Raw genomic sequence first — 19,345 nt, forward strand, 5'->3', positions numbered from 1 at the left:
GGTAACGGACGGCACCACCGCGAGGCCGCCGGGGGTGAGGGCCCTCCTCCCCCGCTCTCTGCGCCGCCGGTGGGCTCTCCCGGCCTGGTCGCGCCGCCCGTCGCCCTTGGTGTGGCCGCTGCGCGGGGTCCGGCGGCAGCGAGGAGCGGTAACGGCTGGGGCCTGCGTGCGGGGCGGGAACAGCCGAGAGGGTGTCTGGTACCGGCGTCAGCCCTCCCCGGGGGCATCTCGCCCTGTCCCCTACCCCTTCGGCCGGGACATGGGGTCGGGGGACCGGTGGGGAGCGCCTTTGTGGCGCTCTTGCCCCTGCGGACATGGGCGTGCGGAGGACGGCGGGGTTCCCAGGCAGGCTGGGGACAGCGTTTTTCCGTGCCCGGCGGAGGCGGGAGGCTGGCAGGGCCCTTTCCTGGATCAGTACCGTGAGCGTCGCCCCGAGCCGCCATCGCGGCCGACTGAGGGAGCGGCCTGGAGAGGGCAGCGCCTCCCGCCGTGCTCCCCCACACCGCCTCAGGTGCTTGGTGCGGCGGCTGCGGGGAACGGCGGCGTTTGTATCCGTCCGCTGTAATTAGTGTGCAGTTTTGAGCTTGCAGCTCTGTGACTTCCTTAGTGTCTTGTACAGCTTCCAGCAAGACTCTAATCTGTAAGACTTTGGTTAGTGAGGTTGGAAAAGGCTTGCTGGATTTTAGAAATTACCTTATCTGTGAATTCCTTACTGAGTGCGTACTTATCTTGCGGTGTTGGTATAGATAATAAAGCATTAATCTATCGGAGTGTAGGTTATGAATGCGTTTGTAACGTTATACAGAACAGCAAACTTATGTATCATTAGAGTTACTTTAATGGGTAAATTATTCTAGAAGTATTTCACCAGGGATATCTTAAAAGAGATGTTCAATTTCTTGCCCATTTTAGGATAAAATCCTACTTCCCAGGGCCAAGAGTTATTAGGATTGTTTAAAAAAAACCTCTGTGTATGGATTTGAGAACAGTATGTGTCTTCGTAGAACGTGGTTGATGGCTACTGCGTTTATTATGCTGTCGTAGGATCCTAGTAAATGAGATTAAAGGTACCAGATATGCAACAGCTTCCATGTACAGATTTATTAGTAACTCTCATTTGTTATGCTTTTCTTTCTAGCAGTCATGGTGAATTTCGCCCAAGCTGTGCGTGATCACTGGGTTCACATCCTTGTTCCCTTAGGATTTGTGATTGGATGCTATTTGGACAGAAGGAATGATGAAAAACTGTCAGCTTTCAGAAACAAGAGCTTATTATATAGAAGGTCTGCTTTATGGTGCCTCTCAAATATATTTATATTTTAATTTATATTGCAATGGGCTTCTCTATTCTTTTTGAGAGTCTTAAGTATGAAAAACAAAATCAAAATATTAAAGGGAAGAAAGCTCCGAAAATTTCAGCAAGCGTTCTATCAGTTGACATTTTAGTCAACATATTTAATTTAAAATAATTGCAGCAGTGAATCAAAAGCCTTGGTGTTAATACATTTTATCTGTGGAAGCAAGACAAACAAGCGCGGACATTACTGAACATGAAGACACTGATTTATATCTAAATAAACTTACTAGAAGGGTGCACTACACGAGTCCAAAAATGTAAAGTAAATATTTAAAATGCAAATGAATGAGAAATTAATGTTGCTAGGAAAAAGTCCTCTTAAACAAATAAAACTTAACCATTTGCTTTCATTATACTTTGCCCTTTACAGAGTAATGAACTGAGTAAGAAAGTAGGCTTATGACATAATTCACACCATATGTTAACTTAGTCTTTGCTATATAGGAATTGTTAGTGCCTAGCACTGTTGTATTTAAAACAAAAGTAAATTTGCAGTGCTACTAACAGAATGGAATCTTGAAGGATTGAAGTAAAAAATATGACTTCAAACTTTACTAGGAAATGTACTTTCGAGGAAAACTTCTAATACGGTTTTGGGAAGTTTATAAATTAGGCCAAGGAAAAATGTGTAAAAGTGTGTATCTAACAAAATATGTTAACTGGGGGAGCAGAGCTATAAAATGTATTTTAATATAAAAAATAAATAACAAGTTAGGGAAGTGTTTTTTGTAGGTATGTATTTTCTTGTTCTCCATGTCCTTGAAGATTCTACTGATGGGAGAATGCAGTGTCTTGTGTTTTATTGTTGTTAGTGAATTGAAAATGGAAAATTGGCTTTTTTGGCTCCTAATTAATTTTTAATTAAGCAGTGATTTGAAATCAAATCATTTGGAAAAAGAAGGTATTTTTCATAGTAGTGGAGAAGGCTTTAGTGCTCCAAAGCTTATTAATCATTAACTGCTGCCAAGTTCTTGGTCATGAAATGTGGCAACTGTTATTTTGTCTTTCTCTAAAACTTCAGCAGGAAACACAGTGCTTGAATTTTAATTTTCAACTTTTCAGTGGATTATAGGAAGCCTCTGTCTTAAATTTAAAATTATTGCAGCACTTTTTAACTAAATACTTTTCTAAATTTATATCATTTTAAAATAATAACCAAGTTTTGAAAAATTAACATCTTTAAATGTTAATTGAAGAAAAGCTTATTGGCACTGAAAAAAAAAAAGCTTATCGGCACTGAAAGATTTTTAACTGATAAGGATTGCAAGGAAAGTTAAATTTACACTTAACTCTCACAATTAAATTATTGTAGAATAATTAATTACATTTATTAGTAATTATTCTACAAAAATTATCCTAATTTTAGTCTCTTTCCTCTCTTTCTTTCCACACAGAGAGTTGAAGCCTGGTGAAGAAACTACATGGAAATAAAGGCTACTGATAAAATGGAAAATATTTTCATTTGATTTATCATCTTGTCTCACATGTTGAAAGAATAGGATTGTGGTTTTTATCTTGAGAGAATATGTAAAGCTACATATGTCACGGACACCTGCGATTTATCAGTGCGAGTTTAATTTCCAATCTTACTTTTTGGAAGATGATTTAATTACATGACTAATATGTGTCCAGAAATCCCATTAGTCCATAAGTGTTGAGAAACTTTTGTCCCCAGAGGTGATACTCGGGAGCGGGGAGGAAGAATTATGTAATAAAGAAAAACTATGCAAAAATAATTTATGTTGTTACTGATGTGCACGTTGTAGAATTCATGTATTTATAGCTAATTTATGAACTAGCCTTCAGAGGAATACTTAACATAGAGCCAGAATGGGGTCGGTAGTTGTTTGGGTTTTTTAATTGTATCTGAACAAGTTTCTCTTCCGATTTCCTCGGTAGACAGGTTTGGAAGAGCCGCGGGCAGGGGACTGGGGCTTGGTGACCGAGCGTGGGTGAGAGCGGGAGGGCGGAAGGGCCGGGCAGCCGGCACTGCGGGGCGTTGGCCGAACTCGGTGACACGGGGAAGCCTGGCCTTTCCGAGGGAACATGAAATGCAGGATGTTCTAGAATCCGTGCTAATACCCGGTGAAGAGCAGTACTTCGTGCCGGGTAACCCGAGGGAGGGTCCGGCCTCCCGCTGCCCCGCACTGAGGAGGCCGCAGCGCGGGGGCGCTCCCGGCCCGCGGGAGCTGGCGGCGGAGCAACCCGGCGGCCTCCTTCCCGACAGGGGGCGCCGCCTCGAACGTCAGCCCTCGCGCCGGCCTCAGCCGGAGGCCCTAGCCCAGCAGGAGGTCTGCGCGGATTGGCTGCAGTCGGTCGGCGAGCAAGGGAAGGCTCGATTGGCTGGGGAGGTCACGTGAGGCGGAGGCTGCTGGCCGTTGACAATAAACATGGAGTCAATCTTCCATGAGCGGGTGAGTGAGGGGCTGGGGGAGGGTCTTGTTCCTCGCGGGGGGTGGGGGTGTCTGCGGCTGCTGTACCCGAGGTTGCGCCGTCGGTTGGCCGTCTGGGCCAGGAGAGCTTTCTCTGAGGAGCTCTTCGGGGCGGTGTCAGGGTCTGCCGTCACTGCGCTGCCTTTGGGGTAGCCCCCCGTCCCCACGGGGTACGCTTGGCTTGTGCCCGGCCGGGCCGTGCTGCCCCTCCCCGGCATCTTTCCGGTGGCCGGATGAGGCAGCGGCTAGGTTTCCTCTGTCTCCGGGGAGAACTGAGGCCCTCCCGCGAGGCGATGCCGGTGCCTGTGGGCCGGCCCATCTCGGCTCTGCGGGGAAAGGAAATGTTACTGGAGATCAAAGAGGGTCAGGGCCGAGTCTGAGCGTTTCCTCTCGCACGGTGACTGCTCTTCATGGGCCTTTAGAAATAGGCCTCGAGTATGGGGAGTTGCAGGCTGCAGCCGCATCTGTTTCTTGAGAGAGAACTCGCGTGACTGAGAAAGAAGTATGAAGATGAGCAGCGGCAGGCAGGGCTGTTTCTGTGTTCTCGTACATCTCTTCACCCAGTCTGGCTTGGCTGGGGTTGTGTAACAGGCAGGGGAAGGGAGAGCTGTTAAGGAAGTCCTAATTCATGTGCTGTGCTTCTGTGTGCTGAACAGTGTTTCCTGGTTTGGAGTACAAATGTTTCTATGAACTGCTGAACCTGATTTATCCAGGCTCCCAAAAATGAGCTAATTATGCTTTAATGCTATTCAACTGTAATACCTTGCCAATGTCTCTGCAACTTTATTATGTTAAGGTTAACACTAGTTTTTATATGTGGTTCTTGTGCATAATGGTTGGTTTACTCTGCAAATAAAACAAGATAGCTGTATAACTTACTAAAAAAAAAAAAAAAACAGTTCTGAAATGCATAGAACCTGAGGAGTGTTCCTTCAAACTAGGTTTGAGTACCAGTGCTTGGCAAGCACTGTGTTGTTAAACAGCTGCTGTTCAGAGGGCGAGTGTTGGATTTCGGCTATTACAGCCTCTGCTACAGTGGCCCTGATTTCTAGTCTAGATTTGAAAATTACTTCAAAACAAGCATACCTTTCTCTTACGTGGCCTAGCCTATCACATAATGAAGTTGTAACTTTTTAATGACTAAGTTGCTTTGTAGTTTAATTACATTCAAAGTTATACTACATTTCTATTATTTCCAGTGTGCTAGATGTGTAACAAAGTATCTGAAGTGTTTTCCATTTAAATGGTTTATCAACAAAAATATTTTCACTGTTTAATATGCTGGATTTAATTATTTTTTTCTTGTCACCTCATTGCCGCCTTAGGTCTCTAGAACCGCCTTAGGTCTCTAGAACCGCCTTAGGTCTCTAGAACCGCCTTAGGTCTCAGCTTCTTTTACGTAGTTCCTATACATAAATTTCATGTGGGAAATGAGCTTTACTGCTTCTCCAGCTCCTAATCACTTTCTTGGCAATAAACAAACTGGTTATAACCTGAAACGAAGATAATTCTGTAGATGTATAGTTTTAAATCTCTCCAAAGTCCTAAAGGTCTGTGGTTTTTTTAGCCACATGTGGAAAGCAGATTGCTGATAGCCACACCTGGCAGGGAAGAAAAGTTAAAAAAGAATGAGAGCATCTGTTGCAGAAAACATTTGTTACTGGGAAGTAGAGATCTAAACTGTTTTGTTCTCATGCGGTTGTGATTTGGAAGAGGATTGGATCCATTGTCCTGATGGTTGCAGAGTCCTGGTGTGATTTGGTCAGGCCATTGGCAATTTTTTACGGTGTTTTCAAAAATAACATTTTTACATGAAACTTATTTCCTTTCAGGAAATAAAGTAGTACATGTGTTGGGGTTTTTTTCCCCATCAAATTGATGGGAGGGTTGTATGCTATAGCTTGCAGTGTAATACTTCCGAAGAACATATGGCATTCTGGGTGAGTGGGGAGGGCGGGAAGTCTGCCAGAATGAAATGGTTGAGTCATTTTACAGAGTAAAACATGAATGTGATTTTTTTGTTGTTGCCTTTGGTATTTTTTTGTCTTCCAATGTTAGCAAGAAGGCTCATTGTGTGCTCAGCACTGTCTGAATAATTTGCTACAAGGGGAATATTTTAGTCCTGTTGAGTTATCCTCTATTGCACAGCAGTTGGATGAGGAAGAAAGAATGAGAATGGCAGAGGGAGGAGTGTCTAGTGAAGAATATAGAACTTTTTTACAGGTAAAAATCTTCTTAATTTGAGGTCGCTTGATATTTGCGTGAAATCTAATGTTGTGTACCACAGGCCTGCTATTCTTGTATAGCTAGAGAAGATTAATTTCCTAGTGCTAAAAAAAGCCTTAAATTTATAGGCCTTTTCATTCGTGCATCTTAAATCTGGCATTTTTCAAATGTTACTGGTATGGCTTTACAGTAATTCTACAAAAAGCTACATTATCTTCACCTTACAGGTAGGAAGGTCAGGCAATTTGCCTTTTGTAAGTCAGTGGCAGAGATAGGAACAGAAGTTCCCATGCCTGTCTGTCCTATAAGCACTGAGCATTTTTAATTTAAAGGTTTGAGTTTTTAATTAAAAAGCTTATTTAGGCATTGTAATCAGCCTTACAGACTAGGACATATTTGATTGTTGCTTTACGTATGTACAGTTATATTTATTTTGAAAACTGGATTGTTTCTGTCCTTTTATGCTCACACCATTTTTCCCCTTCTTCCCTCCCAACATCACACTGAGCAGCAGCCTTCTGTAAATATGGATGATAGTGGATTCTTCTCAATTCAAGTAAGCACAGCTCTATACTGACAAGAATTTTTTATTTATGCAATATGTTCTTTCATATAATTTAAATGGCATTGAGCTTTTTCATCTAGTTTCCAGTTTATAGGCTTAATGGGATTAAGTGCTGGACTTCTAAATCTTCAGAATGTTTTCCATTAAGAGCAGTGACTTGCAGTTCTTCAGTTCGTGGGCCCTTAAACACATAGTAGAAGCATGGACTCCTAAACTGTGAAATGACACCTGCTGGCAATAAGCTTGATGTCTAAGTTGCTTCTTCTGGGCACTTCAGGTGTAGACCTTAGCTCCCATAGACTACAGGTGAAAACGCAGACTTGAGATTGTCTTCTCAAATTATAGACTGTAAAGCCCTTGGCAATGGTTACAGGGTTATCACAGTGATCTGCAGAATGGAAAAAGCTGCTGCAATATCTACGTTCCGGGTTTTATAACATGCTCCAGATGCTTTAGAGCTGGGTTTTTTCCTTTTTTTTTTCCCCTTTTTTTTTTTAAGGACCGTAATGGAAAAGTAATTAATAAGAAATACTTAAACCAGAACAACAACAAAAAGAAGGTATTGAACACCAAATTGAGGCTTGTGTCTAGAGTAGAGCTGTAGGCAATGCTTTGTACCTTTGGCTGTCTCCTGAGCTTTCAGAGGTGCTTGTCAATGTTTCAGAATCCCTCCAGAGCCTCTCTTTCTTCTATTCAGTGAAAAACCATTAACAGTTTGGCATTTTTTATATTATTGATTGTGCTGCTTCAATATTGAAGCTGAAAAAAAATGCTTCTTCATATTCTGCTTTTTTGTCCTGTTATTGCTTTGCTCACTTGCTACATAGTTTACTTGCTGAAAGGAAGATGAGTTAATTTCAAATTTCTTACAGCATTATTTCAGATAGCTTTAAAGCATTATTGTAAAAGAGTTTGTACTAATGTACCTGACTGATCCTGTCACAATCCAGTGGTGCAAAATTTTCAATAGTTACTGTGGGGAAGGATGACATTGTATTTGGGGGGAGAGCAGAGATGACAACTTAAGAAGTGTCTGTGGGAGGTGAAGTTACGGCTTTGTCTGGGGGAGCCAGCTTATTAACACACCTCAGTTAAATCCTAGTTTTCTTCCTGCCCCTTGGATATAGTATGCATGTTATGTTTGCATGTAGATTCATGACAGTTGTTTTGAATAACACGTTTCCTAGCAATGTTTTGAAATCTAGGTTTTATGGAGACAGTATAATATATATAGATTTTTTGATATATATATAAAATATGTAGCAGTTAAGATGGTTGCATTGCTTAAATTTCTATTTGACTGGTTTGACTCATGAAAAGTGCTATTTTTTTTGACAGGTTATAAGCAATGCCTTGAAAGTTTGGGGTTTAGAACTAATCCTCTTCAACAGCCCAGAGTATCAGAGGCTTGGGATCGACCCTATGTAAGATTATTTTTTTTCTTAGCACCCTGCCTTGATTTTACAGAAAAATAATAATCTTAATCTATGACTTAAATCTTTCTTTAAAATGACTATTTCAAGAAGCTCTGTTGACTTCTGATGTTTTTATTAGCCTGTCTTTTTTTTTTCTCCTTTTGGGGGTGTGTATGAGCATCTGTCCTCTGTGCCTTCACACTATCTCAGTATCTGTGGCATCACAGGTGTATGGAGATTTCAGTAATGTTGACAAATTCCTAAATGTTACAACAGCCATATGATTATTCTGTAACATCAACAATTTTATTACTGAAATTTTATTATATAAGTTTAAATTAGTGGCAAAAAAGAACTTAGACATTAATACACAATCCAGTATTAGAGTATTTAATTTTATCTATACCTTTTGTTTTTCTTTTTACAGAAATGAAAAATCATTTATTTGTAATTATAAGGAACACTGGTTTACAGTTCGAAAGTTAGGAAAACAGGTGACATTGTCTTTTTTTATTTAAAAATTGACTTCAAAATGGGGGTGGAAGAGTGGTTGCGAGTAGACCATGTGTTGGCCTTTTGCAAGCTTTTGCTGCAATTTGCTTTTAATACTATCCAATATTAAAAAAAAAAAAATAGTAAGTGTTTGTTATATCACAAAAATGCCGGGCAACTTTATGAATGTTAGCCTGGGGAAAGGCCATAGGATCAATTCTCCAGTGAACCTGTCTTCTAGGGAGCTGCAGCTCTGGTAGGGTCTGTGTGACTTTGGCTGTTTTCTTTCTTTTCTGCATGAAAAATAGCAGAAAAATTTTACGGGTGGTGGAGGAGGGAGCCCTACACAAGGATTAGGATCCCTATAGAATGCAAACTTGTTTTAATGTACTAAATTATTGATGTAAAAATAATTTTGCTTGTTTAAATGGACAGCAGGTAAAACAAAAAGTTCAAATTTCAAATGTATTAATATTTATGATTGCTCATATTTAAGAGTATCCATCAGGATAAGGTTGGGGAAGTAGAATCACAACTTTGTACTGTTTTAGAAAACTTCTTGAAACAATTGTATTATAAGCAGGAAATAGTTATTAAAGGTAAGGGATGGCCATATGAGTATATGGTACATATATAATAACTCAAGGCACATCCATGTCCCTTGTAACAGCAATGCAGTGTTTTATTTCAGTAGCCAATCATTGTTTTGGATCATACTGCATGAACTTTTATATAATACAGGCTGGTTTGGTGTTTGGTTTTTTTTGTCATAGAAAATGTTGATGAAATAAGCTTTTAAATTCTACAGTAGTGGACAGGAGTCTCTCTACCCATTTGGTTCACTGTGCAAGTGGTGACTACCTACGTTGTCATCCAGGTTAAAAAATAAAAACCCAAAATAATAATTAAAAAAAAATCACCTGTGAGTAAACAAACTAAACTCTGCTGTTCTGCTTTAGTTTAAAAGTATGGCTAATGTTTACAGGCCATTTTTGTATATTTGATATCAAAAAGGCTGAATGGTCTCTTAAAAGTATGGGAATGTTCTATATGATATATATAACCATGTTGCATGGAATTTTGTGAGATAATGTTCTAGCCCAAAATGTTTCAAGTTCAAGGGGGAATGTCTTTTGCTTGTACATGTGGCTCGTAGCCACATGAAAACAATGTCTGTTATCTAGAGAGAAATGAGAAAAGATAGACAAAATAGGTTGACTTAGATTTGACTTGCTTCTCTTCTGTTACAGTTAAAGCAAAATTAGTTTACCAAACCTTCCTCCTCCATATTCTCATTTAAAAGTTTGTCTGTAATCTGTCCGTTGTATTTGTTTACATAACTTTTTATTCCCCACTCCTACACTGTTGGTTGTCTTACCTTTTCCTAGTGGCAAAGGGTGTTTTTGACAATTTGACTGAAAGAACGGTAGATAGTCCCTTACCTGTATTCCAGGTGAATTATAGTACGGGCCTGACTGCAAGTGTATGACTGCATATATGGAAGCTTGGGGAGATAGAATTGTCATTCTACTATCTGAAATGGTGTTTCCTTGTTAAAATTGGATAATATTGAACCAGTATGGTATAAAAAAGGTTTTTCAGATTCATTGCAATATATATGGGGTTTTCAAGGTAGAATATTTTGTTGTCCCTGTTGAATATATTTTTCCTCTGGAAGAACTGTTATAAATGACTAGTTGTGTTCTTCAGGGAACTAGAAGTGATCTGCATATATGTATCTCAAGTGTCCCCTATTGTAATATTATGCTGCACTATCAGCATATTAAATTTGTGTTCATTTTTCTTAATTTTTAAATTTTAAAATTATCTTAGAAGTAAACAATAGCTTTCAGTAACACCAGCTATTAAAGGCAGCATGTTTAATTAAAATATTTCAGGGAAAGAGTTCAACTTCTGTTTAGTGTATCTATTAATTTCTTAAGATACAGCATTAACTTATGAATGGTTTCTTCCTTCATTAGTTTCTGAACAGATTTAAAACTAGGATTAAGCAGAATTTTAGAATGATGTCTCAAATAATTCTTCTACCTTCTATTTTGATTTATCTGTTTTAATCTGTTTGCCTGGTACCAGTGTTCAGAAATGGGAGAGACCATGCAGTAATTGCACCGCTTCAGATCTCTTGTTAGCTGAAGAGTATTTGAAGGGTAACCTTTAGCAGTATAGGTATTGTGCTTCAGAAGACTTTTAATTTGATAATTTATTTTACTAGATTTATTTGGATATTCCATCATAGAAAATGACCACAATGTACAGAAATGGATTACCAAGTAATCTTTATGCTAATTTGTTCTCTCAAACCTTTTTTTTCTTAATTACAGTGGTTTAACTTGAACTCTCTCTTGATGGGTCCAGAACTAATATCAGATACATATCTTGCACTTTTCTTGGCTCAATTACAACAGGAAGGTAATAGTAACTTGCAGATATTAAATCTCATTAATTAAAAGTAGGTAATAATCATTATTTATTAGAACTTAAGTATTCAATTAACTACCCTTAGTTTTATGATTGAAATAGTGAAATAACCCAAGTTGTTATAATGAAAGGTAGAGCCTTACATTGTAATAAATTGCACATCATGTTCCATATAGTGTGCATTTTAGAGTGTTTATGCATGCATCTTAATGCTGTAGACTTACAAATTTTTTTTCTCAGGTTATTCCATATTTGTAGTAAAAGGTGACTTGCCAGACTGTGAGGCTGATCAGCTATTGCAAATGATTCGAGTACAGCAGATGCAGCGACCGAAACTAATTGGAGAAGAGACAGCACAGTCAAGAGATCAGAGGTAAGGTAAATACAGATTTCATTTTAATAATGTTGAGTGTGATTGACTTCCATGATTAATGCTTACATGGAGACAACCCTCTTAAGACATAATTAGAAGTAACCTTGGTACAATATACTTACTACTGTTGCACACAGTAAAAGCAAGTTGTAGAATACAACTATTTTTCAGTAGGGAAAAAACTACCTTAATAAGGATTCAATCTTTCCATGTGCGTAAGTGTTGTATAGTGTGGATTTTTAACTTCATGATTATGATACTTTTCCAATTATAGTAAAATTGGTTAGCAATTCTTAGCAAACTATGGTTAATAGTAATCAATCTATAATTCAGCCTGACTTGTGCATTCTGTCATAAGTAGAAAAGAACAAGAAACCCATATCTGAATTCCACACCATATAAATTGTACAGCATTCCCTTTTGGAATAATTTCACTGTAAAGGTTGTGGTGATGCATACTGCTAATATAAAACATTCTTGAAAGCATGTAAAGTACTACTTCTGCAATAATTTCCATAGTGAATAAATGGCATACTGATAAAAAGGCAATTCAGAGGAACTAACTTATTTCTTCCACTTTGGAAAGGTAAACTGGTGTTGTAAATTGATGGAATAAAACCAAACTACTTAGCAGTAACTTGGAAAGCATGTATAGTTTACGGAAGATCTGTTGCTCTAGCATGGTCATCAAAGCTTCCTAAGAAGGAGACCACATGCACTATTTTCTGCTGGTGTAACTGTTTAAGTAGCAATAGGTTTGAACAATACTTATTATTGCATTTTGTAGCATTCTTAATTTTGAAGTTTTCCCAATTTCCTATCGTTGTCAACATGTACATGGATTTAGAGTTGCAGTATTTTCATTTTTACACCTGCAAGCTCTGCTTGCAGCTCTTTTGTGCTTTTTTTAATGTAGAAATGAAAACATTTGTTTATATAACAGATTTGCACAACAGAAAAGTTCTTTCCAAAGTTAAAAAAAATAAACAGAAAATATTTACGTTAAATCTCACAGTAAAAGTTAATATAATTTCTGTCTGAATTCTGCCATAAATGTATCAATTTCACAGGCTACCCAGAAGTGATGTGGATCAAGCAATAGAAGTTAACCATCCTTTCGATGGAACAGGCATGTTAGATGAAGATGAAGAGAATTTTCAGAGAGCCCTGGCACTAAGTAGGCAGGAAATTGATATGGAAGATGAAGAAGCTGATCTTCGCAGAGCCATTCAACTCAGCATGCAAGGTGCAGTGCTCATCTAAATTTCTCTTACAGTATTCATGTTGCCTGTGCATTAGGCAGCTACTGAAATCAGTTTGTCCGCTACTTTTTCCAACATGCATCAAGCTGTCTGAAAAGACTGCCTTTGAGGCATGGAAGGACAATCCAGAAATTCCTGTAGCTATCTCCTTTCTGTTTTTTCAAAAGTTGCAACTTTCATATTAGCATTGATCATGAGGAAGCCAGAACAAATTGGCAAAGGGTGGCAGGAGGGGAGGGAAGCAGTCCCAAGGTGAGGAGGAGAGATAATATCGAGTGAAGTTAGCCTAGGTGCTTATTTCTCCAACAAGTCTCTTTCTTCCTCTCAAGTTTGAGGACATTTTCTTAATCTGTCTTTCATTTGCTAACTTCATTTTACTGTAATTAGTAGGATGTGGCATGTTCTGGTTTTAGGTAGTCGTCGAAGTGAGTTCTTGGACTCATTACCACAGAATGTTCCTCAGTCACCTCACACCAGTCAGACAGACTCCCTTTCTTCAGAAGAACTGCGAAGGAGAAGACAAGCATATTTTGAAAAGTAAAGTAGTTGATAGAAAACTGCATGTGGAAGTACATGTATTTTTCAGTGCTTTTGGGGCGTGGATGGGTTTCTGACTGAGGTCCAGTTTAACTTTAATCTCTTAACATGTTTTCCTAACAGTACCTGAATTTTGTTATTCCCAGGTGGTTCCTATGAAGAAAAGAAACCTGTAAATAAGAGGGGATCTGTTAATAATGCAACATCAGTCTTGTGAAGAAAGAAAACATACATGTTATAGAAGTATTTTAAATGAAATACTGTAAACTTCTGTAATTTTCTTTCTGAAGAAAAGTACTCTTTCTCTAAGACTTCGCTTGTGGTAATGATGCCTCTAATGTGCATCACATGAAAGTGTTCTAGGTGATCTTTTATGTTGCTGTTTTGGAGTACCTTCTTAATCCATAGTTGGGGTATTGTGGTAGCCTTTCCTTATCTCTGTGTCCTGGTGATGGAGGAAATAAAGACTGGGGAGAAATGCTATGGATTGGAGGAGTTGGACTTTGCATGAGAGGATGAGAATGCAGAACATCTGGATTCTGGGAAAACAGTAATGTGGCTTGGAATGACATGTTGGGAAGATAGGTGTCTGAAAGTTAGAAGGGTGAAATGATCGAAGAGATTTTTAGGTGCAGGGGTCTTATTATACCAAACAGGTTCTACTTCCCACTCTTGGCCTTCCTTACAATAAAATAGACTTGATTAAAGGTCTCATGTTAATCTTATTGTCTTATAAACTTGTAACACTTCCAGGCAGCAACAGCAGCAAGATCAGACCCTGAACCTACATGATAAGCCAAGTCTAAGCTCAAGTACTCTGGAGGCTGACCCAGGTATTGCTTTTTAAACTTATTTCCAACACTGAGATATTTGTCTTTTTCACCTTTGTGTTGTGCTCTGTCTCCTAATTTCCCTTGTCTGCCTGCTTCCTCACTCCAGCAACCATACAGACTGTATCTCATAGCCATTACTGGTTTTGGCAGTGAAGCAAAGGATCACTTTCTTGAAAAACCTGTTCTGCTTTGAATGTCAATATTCTGTTTCAAAGTGAAGAGCGTTACTATTGGACCATTTGAGTTCTGGCTTTGCTTTTTGTTGTTTTGTTTGGCTTCACCATTACAAATTTTAATCTTTGGGATTTGTGCCAACAATTCGTTTTCTAAATGACTTTTAAAAGTTGTATGTCAATGTAATAAACTTGGAGTAGTATCTGACAAAATTACTGGAACCAGTTTTCAGTAGAACATAAGTATGTAGGCCTTACCAGTATGAAGTATTGGTGATCAAAAATGAATGTGTATTACTTGTTACAAACATTGTGGATGGAAAGCTAAGTACAAAATGTTCAATGACTTTAAGAAATAAAAACCCAGTTTTGGGAGTGGGGTGGAAACAGGTGGGCGTGGACAAAAGGAACAAAGAAAGCATTTAACTACAGTTGAGAACTAGCTCTGTGCATTTATTACAACTGTGCATTTCTTTTCCGTAGGAGGTGATATGAGTGAAGAAGACATGCTTCAGGCAGCCATGAATATGTCTCTGGAATCTGTTAGAAACCACTTGAATACAGAAGAGGACAAATGACATAACTTTTTTTTTTTTCCCCCCTCTTACTGTCAAAACACTAAGTCTCCATTATAATTTTACTGTGTGGATGTTGCACAAGCAGGGTTCATTTCAGAGGTCCGGAAGCAGGAATGAAAGGGGGGCTGGAGGTCAGGGTTTAGAGGGAATCTGCAAATACAAAAAAAGATTGCACTAATTTAGAAAACTGTAGCACTCCTACCACACAACATCTGTTCACAAGAATAGCTCTATTAAAATTACTTAAACATTACAGGAACAAAGTTAGAGATGTGTAGTGGCTGTAACTTGCATTTAAAAAGCGAGTTTAAATTGTTTTGAAGAATTCTATAGAAATTACAAACAGTGCTGAAAACCAGCATCAACTGATTTCCTTAAGTACTACTGGAAAAATAGATACAAGTAACAAGTTGTGCTCATAAATGACCAAGTTATTTATAAGAAATCACTTAAAATGGGGAAAAAGGATTAAACTTTGTTTACCTTAGATAATTTATTTTGTGATAGTTTATTCTGAATGAGTTAATGTCAACTTTTCCATCCTGCTGTCCACTTTTGAAATGACCTATTCTGCAGGAGAAACATGAATCCATAAATTTCATACTTTGCAATTAAAGATAAAATCTTCAGTGATTGTTGATTATGATGTTACTCCTGAATTTTTCAGTGACTTCTGACCTTCTAATACTTCCTGATTTTACTTTCAGTTCGAATTAAAATGTTCAGATCTATATTTAAAGTAGGATTTTTGCCTTGCCCTATTGTCTTCTGGCAGATAACTTGCTGCCTTTGGTTTGTTGGGTTTTGGTTTGTTTTTAACTTGTTTTTGTTTTCTTATCTCTTTCTAATTATGCCACTGGCTTTACTATAAAAGTAGCACATAATCAGTTGGGTTAAACAGATTTTCTTTTCTACCTCTTCTGAAGTCTTTTCCTCTTCAAGCTGAACCCTTCATTCTGGCCCTTCAGTATGAAAAGAGCTGTAACTGAGTCTGGGAGGAAGGAGGAGGGGATTTTGGTGCCATAAAGTCAGTGCCACACACATAAGGTGCATTCCTGCAGTCTGAAATGACCCCTGTGCAAGTAGCTCTTTTAAGAATGAATATTTATGTCTGTGTGGATGTTCTTTCTGAAATGCTTTTTATGAGCGTCTGTCAGAATGTTGCAGCTTTTTCAGGAATGGCCTTTATTCATGCACCTTACAATTTTTTATCATGCTGTTTCTGATCCTGAGAAAAATTGGGGAGCAAAGTATGTGAGGTAGCTTATTCTATTTGTTGTAAGACATTTGATTTGATATCCAGGATGACTGTGTAACAGGGTGACCAAACCTGACTTTCCACTTCAGTGCAACAATTGAGAGATGTTTCATTTTCCTAAATGGTGCTTGAAATACAAATTCTGTTTACATATTAATTATATAGAATATGTTGTAGATAGAGTATATAAGTTGTAGTCCACTTAATGCATTAACAGTTAGCACAGGCATTCTAAAAGTCTTTTGAAGATAACCCCAAATTTATCAAAATATTCTAAAGTTTTATCATTGCACAAAGGTAACAAGTAAAACTAGTATGAATGAATGGTAGCTAAGTGGAAATAAACATTCAGCATCAAGTAGTACTGTATATGAAAGGGCTCTTACCTCTCAGTAAAGATTTGTTTACAGCAATGGTTTCTTGATAGCTTAGGATATTATTATAGTATACATAATTGGGCTAAATTCTGTTTTCCTTACCTGTGTGCTGAATTTCTGCCAATGTCACCAGAACCACTGGTTTGTGTAAGACAATACGGATTTTCACATGAGACAGTGCTACTTTTTAAAAACTGATTTTAAATTTTGTCTTTTTTAAATAATCCTGTCATGCACAGTATAATGAATATCTGTAATATCTCTAATACAGCTAATCAATGGCTTTAAAAGTCCATATGTGCATATGCCATTTTAAAATGCTGTTACTTTTCAGGATGTAAATTTCTGCTTTCAGTTTAAAATTTATATGAAACTGAAAACAGGAATCTGTAAAGCACTGAATTATTTCTTTCTTTACTTGTATCTAAATTATCCACAGCTTTAATTTCCCTTCTTTGGTTGTGCCATAAAATGATTCTGAAATAAGACTTTCCTTTTTATGAATAGGTATAGACTGGCAATTTGATACCAGTACTTGGAACTTGGACCTCTTATTCTATAAGAATATAATAAAAATGTATTATTTCTTAGCTGTATAGCGTAGCAGCCCTATATTAAAAAAAATAAAATCTAAGCCCCTTGAATTGCATTAACTGTAACCCATGACAATTACATGTTTTCATAATCACTAAAGCACGGAGGTTTGCATTTGAACTTTCATGTCACTTTTTAAGTCAGTACATCACCCTAGTGTTTTAATATGTAAGGAATATAAAGTATGAGTGCCTGAAAAGCACAAATGTGTCAGTCATTACAGGGCTAACCATATTCTTTTCTGTGTAGAAACATCATCACTCTACATCTGTGAATTTCATTTTTCAGAGGAATGTCAAGGTTAATGAAGTAGGCGTATCAAGCAGTTAAGAGGTAGCAATTTAAACTATATATGTTAATTGCACCAAAGGAAGAGACTAATACTAATTGCTGACAGCACATTTTATAACCCAGACCTAAAGTTCAAAATGCATGCACCTTCCAAGAAGCTGTCAATAAAAAGCTGATCTCATTTTTTGGTGTGCATTCTTTGTGATAAACAGTTCTCAACGTGGCTGAACTATGCTCATAAGGTGTTTGCTAATGGAGAGCCTATTCCTAGTGTTACCTATTCTGTCAAGCTGAAGGGGTTTTTCACACGTTGTAGCTTTAGGCCAAAGTCCATTGTAAAGGAGCAGAAATTGATTTATTGGGGTTTTTTATTGCAGTATGATGTTGGAGGGAATTTCAGACTTCATTCATCCAACAGATTTTTACAGTGAACAGTCCGTGTGATGTAATTTGTGTTTTTCTGCCTACAGAAATCAAAGGGGTAGGGGGAATGAGTGATACTCAAATATCTTCCAAAGTTAGTTCTGCAAGTATAATTCTGTAAACTGCTTTCATGGTCTTGTAATGAGGGCAGGAGGAAAAAGTGTTGTAATGCAGTCACGCTTGAATGCAATTCTGGTTAAGCACAGGAGGTATAAATATGAGCTATTTAAATGCTCACATTTCTCTGAGCTTGAAACTAATCTGATACAGTACTGGCTTACCAATATTTGGACTCCTTGTGCCCTTCAAACAACTTGAGCAAGTTTAAATGTAATTTTCAGCTAATATACTCTTATTATTTTTCATACTAAATTACTTTGCACACTACTTAACCAATACAAAGTAAAATCTCCAATGTGTTTTAATGTTGGACTATTGCTTCTATTACAAATCTATGAAATGGTGGGGAGTTTAAATAGCTTCTGCACATGTCTAGTAAACAATTCTATTTCTGTATATTAGCCAAATACTGTGATTTGCAAGCTAATTTATTATAAAACTGACAATTAGGCTTTTAAAAATCAACATATTAGAGTTCTGAAAAGTCTGTGGAATTTTCTAGAATTCAGTTATTGTTTCAAACATAACGATGAGAATGTACAAATGGTCTCCTTTTTAATAAGAAATATTACGGGGAATAGAATTGGAAAACTCTATAACTCAGACTTACAAAGAAGTATTATTGTACAATTCATGTTATGAGCACATACTTTTAAAGGAATTGAAGAATCCAAGGAAAAGAAAAATTGAAGTGGAAACTTTTTTTAAGGGCTCAAATATAAAATTACGTTGCTCACTTGGTAAGCCATTACAAACAGCCCCTGGGAAACCTTCATAGTTACTCGCAAATTATTTAAAAGGGAGAAAGATCTAACAGGTGATACATATATACCCATTCTCTGCATACACATCATCAGTTTTTCAGGTAAGAGCAATACTTTATACACTTGAACTGGCCTAGTCCAAATATTCAGTTCTTTAGTTTCAAATTAGTAGCTTGTTTGTGTTTTGTATCAAGGTTTGCATCTTAAAAGCATGAGCTGTTTTGCAATAAACTTTTTTTAATCTATATACACATTTTTGCCTTATTTGCATTTCAGACATGGAGGGAATGCTTTAGTATTTAACCTGCCATAGTCCTCTCCTTCCCCGATTACAGTTCTTCAGAGTGTTAAAGTACATGGGACTCTTCAACTGCTTTTACCAAATCGAAATGTTTTTATTTTCTCTGTTAAGAAAGCAAATTATTGTTATTACATTTAGATATTTTTTTTTAACACACCCACCCCCCCCCCAGTATAGCCACTGTGTGAATTCAGGAAGGAAAACTTATAAAAGGGTTTGAATGGAAAGGGATGCAATATTTAAATGGCGCTGCACAAAAAAAAAAAAAAAAAAGAGGAAAAACCTTGATGTTGTCTTTAAAGCATGCAAGCATTGATAAAATTTTATTTTTTTCCTACATGAAACCCCACGCGTACAAAACTGTAGAGTTAAGATTTTGTAGGGAATAATTATTTTTTTTCATCTCTTGCCTAATAGTTGTGTGTTTTAGAAACCATTTTCAGTAATAGATTTTTCATGTTGAGGCTCTGGCTTTCAGTATCATGTCTTTGGATTCCTATACAATTTTTGTCTCTTTTGTGTCCATAAAGCATAT

General features: G+C 37.6%; 2 protein-coding genes across 3 annotated transcripts; both read left to right on the forward strand.

The window, feature by feature from the left end:
• The first annotated feature begins 7 nt into the window (after positions 1-7).
• On the forward strand, positions 8-3,093 carry NDUFB1 (NADH:ubiquinone oxidoreductase subunit B1). 2 transcript variants are annotated; one of them, XM_075753676.1, is made up of 3 exons: positions 8-148; positions 1,139-1,283; positions 2,752-3,093. In XM_075753676.1, the coding sequence occupies exons 2-3, from the start codon at positions 1,144-1,146 to the stop codon at positions 2,786-2,788; spliced, it is 177 nt and encodes a 58-aa protein (XP_075609791.1). In that variant the 5' UTR covers positions 8-148; positions 1,139-1,143; the 3' UTR covers positions 2,789-3,093. The 2 variants fall into 2 exon arrangements, with proteins under 2 accessions (XP_075609791.1, XP_075609792.1); XM_075753677.1 differs by having other exon boundaries at positions 33-148; positions 1,142-1,283.
• Positions 3,094-3,464: 371 nt separating this feature from the next.
• Positions 3,465-17,383, forward strand: ATXN3 (ataxin 3). Its single transcript, XM_075753675.1, has 11 exons — positions 3,465-3,771; positions 5,848-6,012; positions 6,527-6,571; positions 7,919-8,004; positions 8,423-8,489; positions 10,830-10,917; positions 11,167-11,299; positions 12,370-12,545; positions 12,975-13,098; positions 13,852-13,931; positions 14,588-17,383. The coding sequence occupies exons 1-11, from the start codon at positions 3,748-3,750 to the stop codon at positions 14,680-14,682; spliced, it is 1,083 nt and encodes a 360-aa protein (XP_075609790.1). The 5' UTR covers positions 3,465-3,747; the 3' UTR covers positions 14,683-17,383.
• Positions 17,384-19,345: the final 1,962 nt, after the last annotated feature.

Source organism: Balearica regulorum, chromosome 5 (assembly GCF_011004875.1).
Source record: "Balearica regulorum gibbericeps isolate bBalReg1 chromosome 5, bBalReg1.pri, whole genome shotgun sequence".
NCBI lineage: Eukaryota > Metazoa > Chordata > Aves > Gruiformes > Gruidae > Balearica > Balearica regulorum.